The sequence below is a fragment of the Balaenoptera acutorostrata genome, chromosome 5 (genome assembly GCF_949987535.1).
Source record: "Balaenoptera acutorostrata chromosome 5, mBalAcu1.1, whole genome shotgun sequence".
NCBI classification, from domain to species: Eukaryota; Metazoa; Chordata; class Mammalia; order Artiodactyla; family Balaenopteridae; genus Balaenoptera; species Balaenoptera acutorostrata.
The window spans coordinates 3,617,382-3,629,869 of NC_080068.1; the positions used below are offsets into that span (position 1 = coordinate 3,617,382).

At 39.7% G+C, this 12,488-nt stretch overlaps 2 protein-coding genes across 9 annotated transcripts in view; both read left to right on the forward strand.

The window, feature by feature from the left end:
* The window catches only part of RAPGEF2 (Rap guanine nucleotide exchange factor 2), a 248,001-nt gene that overhangs the window by 115,576 nt on the left and 119,937 nt on the right, over positions 1 to 12,488 (forward strand). The window contains exons 1-2 of one of the 8 annotated variants that reach the window (XM_057547438.1): positions 4,352 to 4,505; positions 5,321 to 5,619. The exons of 6 other annotated variants lie outside the window; for them this stretch is intronic. In XM_057547438.1, coding sequence (XP_057403421.1) covers positions 5,546 to 5,619 — 74 coding nt within the window. In that variant the 5' untranslated portion in view covers positions 4,352 to 4,505; positions 5,321 to 5,545. Of the gene's footprint in view, positions 1 to 4,349; positions 4,506 to 5,320; positions 5,620 to 12,488 lie in introns of those variants that run through there. One more of the 8 variants, XM_057547440.1, reaches the window with a different exon arrangement.
* On the forward strand, positions 10,227 to 12,131 carry LOC102998544 (S-adenosylmethionine decarboxylase proenzyme-like). The gene has a single exon (XM_057547442.1). The coding sequence runs from the start codon at positions 10,537 to 10,539 to the stop codon at positions 11,530 to 11,532; it is 996 nt and encodes a 331-aa protein (XP_057403425.1). The 5' UTR covers positions 10,227 to 10,536; the 3' UTR covers positions 11,533 to 12,131.

Below are 12,488 nucleotides of genomic sequence, written 5' to 3' on the forward strand. Positions count from 1 at the left end.
TATATTTTATATATAACTATATATATATATATAGTTAATTTTGTGTATGGAAGCATCATTGTGGCTAAAGCAGAGATTTGTTTTGATTATTTATGTCAGAGTACAGAGTAATTATTGTCCTTCAGCTAAATGGAGAAGAACTGCCTCATAGCCTCTCAAGCCTGAGAAGTATGTTTTAACTTTTCTAAGAATGTGCTTGTGGAACAAAAAGTAGAAAAAACCTTGTTTCGAGTCCTTGCGTTTGGCAATAAAGGTGGTTAGGAGATAACATGAAAGGTTTGACCGAACTGGGCCTGTTACTGGATTCACCTGGCTTAGAATGGGTACAGCACTGAGGTCCAGGCTCTGGAGGTTTTCAGTCACTACAATCTGGGCTGGACTTCATACTCCTGTTTTCAAAGCTTACAAGCAGTTGGTCAGTCAGATCTGAACTGAGCAGCTGGACTAATGACTGTGGAACCAATGTGTAAGCCCTGGAGTTTTAAGATGAGTGAATGAGGGGACCCTGGAAGATGCCGTAAAGCTGGGGCTAGAGATAGGAACCCCATCTCTGTGGCCTTAGTTGGCCAAGGTCAAGGGCCTGACCAGTGTTTTCATGGAAATAGAATTCGATGTGAGAGTAGTTTAGGAGGACTGATGATGGAATTTAGTGACTGAAATTATAGATAAGGGAGAGGATGAACTAAAAGATGCTTTGAACTTGCATGTCTGGCAGTGTGATGCATTTGACAGCTACAGCCTAATCCAGAGGGGCTGAGGTGGGTGGAAGTTAGAGGTGAAATGAGTATTTTTGATTTTAGGGCAGGTTATGGTTCGTGCTTTGACAGACAGGGGAGCTGCAGGGAGTATGAAGACATGATCTGGGCGTTGAGTCACCTGAAAAGCTTTGGGGGAAGGAGAGGGCAAGGGAGGGGAGGGTGGAGTGGCAGGTAAATAGGGGGAATACAGAGGCAAAAAAGAGATGCTTATCATGTCAGAAGGCTATAGGGACAGACTTCGACAACTAAACTTTTGCTTTACTGCCCATTCCAGTCCTATTTTGAAGCAAGTCATGCAGTATATTGCCAATTCTTATGTAAAGGGGATGCCAGATATTATAAATCCTATTAAATTTTGTAAGTGAGGTAGTATTAATTTTTACAAAACATAGTTTGAAAATGATGGTTTGGGTTGCTTCCAGTTTGTGGCTTCTGTTTGTGTGGACATATGTTTTCATGACTTCTTGAATACATACTTAGGAGTGGAATTGCTGGGTTATGTGGTAAATGTATGTTTAACTTTATAAGGAGCTGTCACACTGTTTTGCGTAGTGGCTGGAACATTTTGCCCTTCCCACTAGCAGTTTTTGAGAGTTCTGGTTGCTCCACATCTTCTCCAGCACTTGGTATTGTCCATCTTTTTAATTTTAGCCACTCTAGCGTGTATGTGACGGTCATCTCACTGTGGTTTTATTATGTGTTTCTCTGAAGACTAGTGTTGTTGAGAATTTTTTTATGTGTTTATTGGCCATTCACATATCTTCTTGGAAGCGTTAGTTTATACCCATTTCAAACAGTTTTTTTTAAAAATTGGATTTTGCCCATTAAAAAAATATTGAATTGACTGTCTTATTTTTGAGTGTGTTCTTTATGTATTCTGGGTACAATTCCTTCTTTAGATATATTTAGCAAAAATTTTCTTCCAATCTGTGGCTTGCCTTTTTCTTAACTGTGTCTTTTAAAAGCAAAAACTTTCTACTTTAATGAAGTCCATTTATGTCACTGTTTTCTTTTATAGTTTGTACTTTTGGTGTCCTGTTTAAGAAATCTTTTCTTCACTTGATGTCAGAAAGGTTTTCTCATGTTTTTCTTCTAGAAATTTAATAGTTTTAGCTCTTCCATTTAGGCCTGAGATCCATTTTGATTTAATTTGTGTGTGTGGTGTAAGTAAGGGTTGAGGTTTGGCTTATGCTTCTCGATACAGATATTCATCTGTTCCAGAACTATTTATTGAAAAGAACATTTTTTATGCATTAAGTTGCCTTGGCACATTTATTAAAAATCAATAGACCAAATTTGTTTCAGGTCTGTTTCTGGACTCTTTCTTTTCTTCTGTTGATCTATTGATACATGTCAATTCTTATACCAATACCACATTATCTTTATTTGTGTAGCTTTATAGTAAAAATCCTGCAGTATAAATCCCTCACTTTTGTTCTTTATCAGAATTATTTAGCTCTTCTATGTCTTTGCTTTTCCATATAAATTCTGAAATCAGCTTGTCAGTGTTAGGGTTTGACTGGAATTGTATTGAATCTGTAGATCAGTTTGGGAAGGTTTACTATCTTAATATTGAGCCTTCCAAACCATGAATGTGGTATAGCTCATAATTTATTTAGATCTTCTATTATTTTCCTTTGTAGGGTTACATCCCCTTTTGTAGTTTTTAGTGTACAGGTCATACACAACCTTCATTAAATATATTCCTAAATATTTTTTGATGATACCTACTAGGTTTTTAACTACCTCAATCTATAAGAACAGATCTGAAACAGGTTAAACAATATTGCCAGGGTTACTGTTGGTAGAATTAGAAGGAACAGTTATTTACAAAACAAGGGAAAACAAGATAAGTATGGTTTGTGAAAAAGGTCCACATTCCATGCAGATGAATTCAATAAGTTGACATTTTATTACTTGATATCTTTGTAAGAAATCACACATATGTGTGAATTTATGCTTTTCCTTTCTTGGAAATGTGTTCTTTTAACTTCCAAGAATTTTATGAAGGCAGTATTAGTCAAGTGACCTGAATGATTGTTTAGGTCCTATTTTATGAAGACATGTGTGCGATTTCAGCTTCTTTTATGACATACACCAGACTTGGGGGAGGCTGGTGGCTGGGTTTGGATGCCATTCGTATAAGCCTTTACGGAATATCAGATGTTTCTGTTGCCATTATTTGAATGTTTGATTCTTGAGATCAATTCAGGTTTTTACTGGTTAGCACGAATCTGAACTATTCACTTGAATTCATCTACCATTTTTCTCACTGACAAGTTACGTAGGTCTGTTCAGTTATTTCTTCATGTAATTGTTTATTTTACCTCTAATGAATTTTACAAAAGTCAAGTTACTTTCTTTTATTGTATTATTATTTTTTATATAAAGTTATTATTTATTTATTTATTTATTTATGGCTGCGTTGGGTCTTTGTTGCTGCACACGGGCTTTCTCTAGTTGCGGCGAGCGGGGGCTGCTCTTCATTGCGGTGCGCGGGCTTCTCACTGCGGTGGCTTCTCTTGTTGCGGAGCACGGTCTCTAGGCGCACGGGCTCAGTAGTTGTGGCTCATAGGCTCAGTAGTTGTGGTGCACGGGCTTAGTTGCTCCGCGGCATGTGGGATCTTCCCGGACCAGGGCTCGAACCCGTGTCCCCTGCATTGGCAGGCGGATTCTTAACCACTGCGCCACCAGGGAAGTCCCAAAATCAGGTTGTTTTAAAATAAGACCTCAGAGCTGAGCTTCCTCGCCTCTTCGACTCATCCACAGTGTGCTTTGCACAGTGAAACGGGGAAGATTCAACAGAGGCATTTTGGGTAAGGCATGTGTCCAGAAGCTGATGGGAAAGCTGTTATGGACCATAACTTTTATACAGACTGATGAGCTGCCATCTGTGTACGGAACACCGTGATCAGCAGAGGCCCGTTTGTGCCGCCGAGCAGACCGATAGCAGCACATCAGTTTAGCTCAGCTGTTCCCCCAGCAGCTGGTCACGAGGACGTGGACACCACCAAAGTGCAGTCCGCGTCCCACTACTGTCCTTTGCTGCTTAGGTTGTGGCAAGAGACAAAAACTGCCTGCTCCCTTCACCCCCGTACAGCTGAGGTAAGAGCCGCCTTTCTTCTCTAGAAGGGAAAAATAACGGCAAAAGCAGCCTCCTTCAACTTTTCCCATGCTGTTTTGATACAAATTTATGCTCGTCTTCTCCGTGATAATCATTCCAGCCAGGTGCACAATTCAACATCCCTCTGGTGGCGGGAGAGCAGTGTGTGTAGTAGAGCTCGGGTACATTTTAATAACAAAATCGCATTGCCGAGCCCACCTAAGCGTTTGACCTTGAAGGCTCGGAGGAGAGCAGACATGGCAGATTCCCCGACGTGCCCTTGACTTAGGAGAGTGGATAGTGAATAGAAATTGATGACTTAGGAGAGTGGATAGTGAATAGAAATTGATAAAGAGTGTCTGTCCGGCTGCCGCTGAGGTCATGAGGCTGGTATGCGGAAACAGTGCCCTCTGCAGGACACGACACGCATAACTCAGAACTGCAGCCCGGAGGGTGGGTGGGTCACCGAAGCAGGAAATTGGCCGTCAGGAAGAATGCGGGCTCCGAGCGCAGGCTGCAGCCGCGTGGACTCAGCCGGAGAAAACACGGGGGCCATGGGGCGGGCTCGAGGCTGCAGACCCCCAGCTCCTCTACCGCGGGGAAGCACTGTTGCCGCTGCTTCAAAGATACCGAAGCCAGCGCAGGTTAGATTTGTTTTAAGGGATTGAAATGTTAGCAGCACAAGTATCAGATGGCTAGTACTTCTGTAGTTACTTAGATCACAGGCTACTGAGGAATGAACAGAGGGGGGAAAACATAGCTCTGAGGCTTCGCTTGTCATTTTTTTTTTTCCTGTGCTCTGTTTTTATAAGCGAGGGTTAAAATGTGGAGATTCGCTGTGTAGAGGAGCAAACCTCTCTTCGTCTGTGCAGGGTGATGACTGTTAGAATACTTCTAAATGAGCCTTGAGAGAAACCGTCTCTTTAGTTCTCCCAGATAGTTCTGAAATAGCCTGTTCACACACACAGCTTCTATGTGTACTTGGTGTGTGTATGTTTTTGTTTTAAATAGCTGTTACTTTTTTTTTGCTTGTTAAACTAATGAGTGAGGACAAAATATTTTTAAAAGATTAAATGCATTTTTATGATGTCTTTAAAGCCACTGTCCTCTTCTGTTAAATGTATTCCTGTAGAGTCTACTGATTTTTGAGAATGGAATTGATTGCATCAGCAGTTACTTGTTAGATTTTTTTTTTTTCTTAATGTGTATTGCTATTCTGCTATCTGAAGACAGTGTCATGTGAGTATTTTTTGTCAGTCCTAAATAAATAAATTGGTTTTGGTTTAGGAGCATCAGGCCAGACATTTTTTAGGTTTTAGTAACTGCTTATCATTTCCTAGAAATGAAGATATGAAAAATTGATATCTCGGAGAATCACATTTTCAATCATTTTGTAAATTAGGATTGCCTACCAGTGTAGTCACGGTTTGATTGCTGTGTATCCCCTCTCTGGATGTAGCCTGACATGAAAAAGTTTACATTCCAATACTGAGGAGTTGCATTCCACTGGGCAGTTCTGACGTACCACAGGAATGCGGAGGCCCATACAAAGGGCAAGCTTAGGGCCACTGACGGAAGAGGCTTCCGTGCTCAGCGACTGCCTTTCGTGGAAACTCACACTCACAGCAAGTGCTCATGACTGAACTTGGATGGGGAAAATGTGGTCACAGGAACGCAGGACAGGATGGCCTTCCCTCAGAAGGAGCCTGCAAAACCCTGTCCGGTGAATCACAGCCTGTGGGTATTTATGAAAACTAGGTAAGGTTTTATATTTGCAGGCATTGGTGCTTTCTTGTTGTGAGCCTTGAACTTGAAAGAAAGTTTTATCAGGCTGGTAACGTTTTTCTCTATTTTACATTATGTAGAAGACTAATTACTTTCAGTAAATTTTTTGTCGGTATATTTTGGGTACTATCAAGTCATTCCATTTTGCACCTGTAAAAATGTTAAACTTTTAGTTTATTTCACTTTTAGGAACAATTTGTAATTCTTAATTTTTAATTTGTTCCGTTAAAATAGCTCAATGGGAGTGAAAATCTGGATTGTTAAACTGTCTTCGGAGCAGCCATTCATCAATTAGTTTTACTGAGGGGATATGAGCCTTTAGGAATACTCTGCTTGTTATGCTGCAGGTGGTCTTTTCGTTAATCATTTGCTGTGAGTTTAGCCTTTTTTTTTTTTTTTTTAAATAGCGCAGAGAACCAATAGGTTGATGCAAAGTGAGTCTGCATCACTTTTAGTTGTCACCTTTGGTGGTTTAGTGTAAGATTATCAGGGCATTCTGAAACTACATTGAGGTTAATAGTTGAAAGCCAAGCTATACACCGTACTTCTACAGAACAATTTAGAAGGATTTAAAGACTATAGTCATTACATGTTCACACCTTGTAGAATCAGAAGCCTATCAGCATTCTTAAAACACACATAACCATACTTCTCCATTTCTCCCTATCTCTTTCTCACTCTCTGGCCTTTTGTGAAAGGCTGGCGTCAAGTACAGAAAGGGCTAACTGGTTTTTACGTATTCAGACCTAGTCTCATTGATAACTGTTACCTACATCTTTTTTTGAAAGACAGTTATTATATATGTATTTTAATATTTGTATCTTATATGTAAATGCCCGTGTACATAGAAAGACTGAAATTACCAGAAGACAGGGATAATTTTTTTTTAAAGTTTAAATTCAAAGTTAAAAAACAAAGCTGCGTCCCTTTAAAAATTGAGTTTAAATTTTAAAAATATCTTTGTTTATCTTGGTACGTCATATTATGAGTGCCATTTCAAAGGAGCAGATGTGCTAGTAGTTGAATTTCTGGCAGCAGCTGCCTGAATAGGCTTGGTTTTTATAGATTTGACATTCAAATCTTTGAGTCTCCCAGGGTAACCCTCAAGCCCTTGATGGTCATTTGTAATTTTGCTGAATTCGAGTTGCCTTCTGAATTACAACAGCTGACTTGTCTTTTTCACTCAGCTAGCCCATGAGTGAGCAAGCCTCTGAGAATCCACCTTTCCACGAAGCTCTGTTCCCCACTTGTCATTAGGTTTATGCTTTACTGGTATAAGAGATGCACCATAGCAATATTCCTGAGGAGGTCTGGGAATTGTTCCTTGCACATGGCAAACTTACCAAAGACCAGAGTTCTTATATTATTGAGTGTGGAAAAGGGCTATAGCAGAAAGTGAGAGGAAGGGTCAGGTCAGTGTGGGATCCCAGAACCCTGGGTGATGGAGTCTGATGGTAATGTTGGGCATCTCTTTTAACCTACCCTTAGGTAGGTTGGCTTAGTTTCTCCACTTATGCAATGAAAATTGAACTGGAGGGACAGTTCTCATGGGAAGAGGAGGATGGCGGGTCATACATATTATAAGCGCTTGAGGGCCTTTGATGTAGCACATTGGACTCTGACATACTTTCAGGTGTGAAGCTGGAGAAAAAAATGCCAAGAGACCCTGTACTATATGATTTTCAAGTTTTTCTCAGCTCTGACATTCAAGAAATGCATTTGGTTTTTGAGATGCATTGTAGGCAGCAAATATGACATTCTTTCTTACTAAACTCATGGCGCTCGCTGTTCTGCCTCTTATCACAACTTTCTGTGCAGTCATCTTCCACGGAATACAAACTATTTACGAATAGGGGCTATATTTAGTGAGTTTCTTGTAAGCTCTGTATTGATTACAGAGTTCATATTGATTCTGTAGTACGTGTCCAGTGAGTATTTGGAAGAGGAATAGGAAGCAAAATTGTATGTGTGTGTGCATCTCTCTCTCTTTCTCCCTCTCTCTCCGTATATATGTGGACACGGGGTGGGGAGACCCCCTAATTTATCACCAGGGATAAAATAAAAAATGGGATAATGCTGGGTGAGAGGAAAATGTAGGTATAATTGACTCTTCAAAACTGATTTCAGGTTACCAGGGGGGAAGGGTGGGTGGGAGGGATAGACTGGGAGTTTGGGATTGACACATTCCCACTGCTATATATGAAATAGATAACCGACAAGGACCTACTGTATAGCACAGGGAACTCTGGTCAATATTCTGTAATAACCTAAATGGGAAAAGAATTTGAAAAAGAATAGATACATGTATATGTATGACTGAATCATTTGGCTGTACACCTGAAACTAACACAACATTGTAAATCAACTATACTCCAATGTAAAATAAAAATTAAAAAAAACTGATTTCAGATATTTCATTGACATTTGTTTACCATCTCTTTGTATCTTCCTAGTTCTTTCACCCATGACCTCTATCACTTCATTGCTAAATTAGTGTAGAAAAAGATTGGTTCCAAGTTAATCAGTGGTATAGCTCAGTCATCAAACTTAACTCTTCCTTTGCCCCTAAGGTTGGTTCTTGTTTGGTCAAAGTGGAGTTACTACTTTTTCTTATTCAAGTCCTGAATTTTGCCAAAATACTCAAAACCACTAAAACAAACAACCACACAAATCTTCTTGATAAGTTTCTCTTATATACTTAAAAAAAAAGTTATGGATATGCGCATGTGTGTGTATAACGTAAAATATGCCATTTTAACCATTTAAAGTGTAGGATTCAGTGGCATTAATTGCAATCACACTGTTGTGCAACCATCATCACTACCTATTTCCACAACTTACGTTTCATAGCTCCAAACAGAAACTTTGTAACTTTGCATTTCCCTAACCCCTGGAAACCTCAGGTCTACTTTCTGTCTTTATGAATTTACCTATTCTAGATATCTCATATAAGTGGAATCTTACAATATTTGTCATTTTGTGACTGGCTATCGCACTTAGCATAATGCTTTCAAGGCTTGCCCATGTTATAACATATATGAGAACTTCAGGACTTCCTTTTTATTGCTGGATAATATTCCATTTGTATATATCAGATTTTGTTTATCGACTCATCAGTTGATACTTGTGTTGTTTTCACCTTTTGGCGATTGCAAATAATGCTGCAGTGAAATATCTGTTTGGGTCCATGTTTTTGATACTTTTGGGTATTTTTCCAGGAGTAGAGTTGCTGGGTCTTATACTAATTCTGTGTTTAAGTTTTTGAGGACATGCCAAACTCTCCTCCACAGTGACGGCACCATTTTACATTCCCAGCAGCAAAATTCAAGGGTTCCAGCTTCTCTAGATCCTCTTCAACATTTTTTGCATTCTTCGCTTTTTTTTAAAATTTTTTAATGATAGCCATCCTAATATCTCATTCACATCTAGTATCAGGTGTGATATGGTATCTGGTTGTGTTTTTTTTGTTGTCTTGTTTGTTTTTATTTTGAGAAAGCACAGCAAGGATTTATTAAGCACTCTTGAGGGGAGAGTGGGCAACTTGGGTGAGTAGCTTCATTGTGGTTTTGATTTACTTTTCCCTAATAACTAAGGATGTTGATACACATATCTTCTTTGGAGAAAGGTCTATTCCAGTCCTTTGCCTATTTTTTAATTGGGTTGTCTTTTTGTTGTTGAGCTGTAGGAGTTCTTCATGTATCCTGGATATTAAACCCTTCTCAGATATATGATTTGCAAATATTTTCTCCTGTTCTGTAGATTATCTTTTCACTTTCTTGATGATGTCCTTCAGTGCACCAGAGTTTTCAGTCTTGATGAAGTTCAGTTTACTTATTTTTCCTTTTGCTGCTGGTGCTTTTGGTGTCATCTCTGAGTCCATTGTCAAATCCAAGGTAATGGTGATTTATCCCTTTTTTTTTCCCCCTAAGAGTTGTATGGTTTTTGGCTCTTTTATTTAATCAGTGATCCGTTCTCAGTCAATTTTTGTATGTCATGAGAGGTAGGGGTCCAACTTCATTCTTTTTCATGTGGAAATACAGTTGTCTCAGCACATTTGTTAAAGAGACTGTTCTTTCCCCATTGAATGAACTTGACACCTTTGTCAAAATTAGCCATAGATATGGGTTTATTTCTGGGTTCTCAGTTTTATTTCGTTGGTCCATATGTGTCTGTCCTTATGCCAGTACCACACTGGTTTGATTACTGCAGCTTGGTAGTAAGTTTTGAAATTAAAAGTGTGAGTTCAGGGCTTCCCTGGTGTCACAGTGGTTGAGAATCTGCCTGCTAATGCAGGGGACATGGGTTCGAGCCCTGGTCTGGGAAGATCCCACATGCCGCAGAGTGGCTGGGCCCGTAAGCCACAACTACTGAGCCTGCGCGTCTGGAGCCTGTGCTCCACAACAAGAGAGGCCGCGATAGTGAGAGGCCCGCGCACCGCGATGAAGAGTTGCCCCCACTTGCCACAACTAGAGAGAGCCCTCGCATAGAAGCGAACACCCAACACAGCCAAAAAAAAAAAAAAAAAAGCAATTATTTATCTTTAAAAAAAAAAAAAAGGCTCCCACAGTATGGCTGGCGACATTAGCTAGCGCTCGCTCTACTCTCTCTAACGGCGAAACAGCGGACTACAAGAGACTGAGCTGTATCTGCCTCTATTTCCAACAGACTCACGTTCAACTTTCGCTCACCAAAAAAAAAAAAAAAAAAAAAAAAAGCCGGGAAAATTTTATCAACCCTTTTTTAAAAAAAGTTAATATAAAATTATAGCAAAAAAGGAACCTGAACTTTGACACAGCTGGAACAATCCGCAGCGGCGGCGGCAGCGGCGGGAGAAGAGATTTAATTTAGTTGATTTTCTGTGGTGGTTGGTTGCTCGCTAGTCTCACGGTGATGGAAGCTGCACATTTTTTCGAAGGGGCCGAGAAGCTGCTGGAGGTGTGGTTCTCCAGGCAGCAACCCGACGCCAACCAAGGATCTGGGGATCTTCGCACCATCCCAAGATCCGAGTGGGACATACTTTTGAAGGATGTGCAGTGTTCAATCATAAGTGTGACAAAAACTGACAAGCAGGAAGCTTATGTACTCAGTGAGAGTAGCATGTTTGTCTCCAAGAGACGTTTCATTTTGGAGACGTGTGGTACCACCCTCTTGCTGAAAGCACTGGTTCCCCTGTTGAAACTTGCTAGGGATTACAGTGGGTTTGACTCAATTCAAAGCTTCTTTTATTCTCCTAAGAATTTCATGAAGCCTTCTCACCAAGGGTACCCACACCGCAATTTCCAGGAAGAAATAGAGTTTCTTAATGCAGTTTTCCCAAATGGAGCAGCATATTGTATGGGACGCATGAATTCTGATTGCTGGTACTTGTATACTTTGGATCTCCCAGAGAGTCGGGTAATCAATCAGCCAGATCAAAGCCTGGAAATTCTGATGAGTGAGCTTGACCCAGCAGTTATGGACCAGTTCTACATGAAAGATGGTGTTACTGCAAAGGATGTCACTCGTGAGAGTGGAATTCGTGACCTGATACCAGGTTCTGTCATTGATGCCACACTGTTCAATCCTTGTGGGTATTCAACGAATGGAATGAAATCGGATGGAACTTATTGGACTATTCACATCACTCCAGAACCACAAGTTTGTTTTGAAACAAACTTAAGTCAGACCTCCTATGATGACCTGATCAGGAAAGTTGTGGAAGTCTTCAAGCCAGGAAAATTTGTGACCACCCTGTTTGTAAATCAGAGTTCTAAATGTCGCACAGTGCTTTCTTCGCCCCAGAAGATTGAAGGTTTTAAACGTCTTGACTGCCAGAGCGCTATGTTCAATGATTACAATTTTGTTTTTACCAGTTTTGCTAAGCAGCAGCAACAACAGCAGAGTTGATTAAGAAAAATGAAGAGAAAACGCAAAAAGAGAACACACATAGAAGAAGATGGTGGGTGCTTTTTAGATACTGATACCAAGGGCCATGCTTTCCATAACCACCCCCTTGTAGCTGCAGAAAGCCCTAGATGCGATGATAGTGTAATCATTTTGAATTGTATGCATTATTATATCAAGGAGTTAGATATCTTGCATGAATGCTCTCTTCTGTGTTTAGGTATCCTATGCCACTCTTGCTGTGAAATTGAAGTGCATGTAGAAAAAAACTTTTACTATATGAAACTCAAAAAAAAAAAAGTGTGAGTTCACTCACTTCGTTGTTTTTCAAGATTGTTTTGGCTAATTAGGGCCCCTTGCAATTTCATATGAATGTGAAGATTGGTTTTTCCGTTTCTGCAAAAAATATTTTTGGGGGGATTTTGATGGGAATTGCATCGAATTTGTAGACCACTTTGTGTAGTCTCTTATAAGACTTAATAGTAAAAAAGAATGCATTTGATAGGACTAACTGTTCGTTTCTGACAGTGGCACCGAGGAACATTTGGAGGAGAATTTAGGCAAATGGCTTTGGAACAATCTTTATCTATTTCTGACTTTTCTTAAAACCCTCAAGGATTGTAGGTGTACTTTTTAAGTTAACCAACTTCTTATTTAATCTGTATCATTTCTACATTTCCTTAAGTCATGATTTTAGAAATTTAAATGATACCAACTTTCAGCTGCTATTAATAAGACTGAATGAAGTGTTCTTTTAATTTGTGCCTCTGGTTTTACAGAAAGCCCTTTGGATACCCTTAATTTTTTTGTTGGAAACTTTTTAGCTCTGTGTTTTTCCCCTTAGAAACTTTTCTAGGGCAGTGCTCTATTGTAGATTTACGTGGTTTTCTATAAGGGTATGTATAGTAATTTTCATTTTTCATTTCTCCTAGTGTGTCCATCCTTTTGAGGTGTATCTC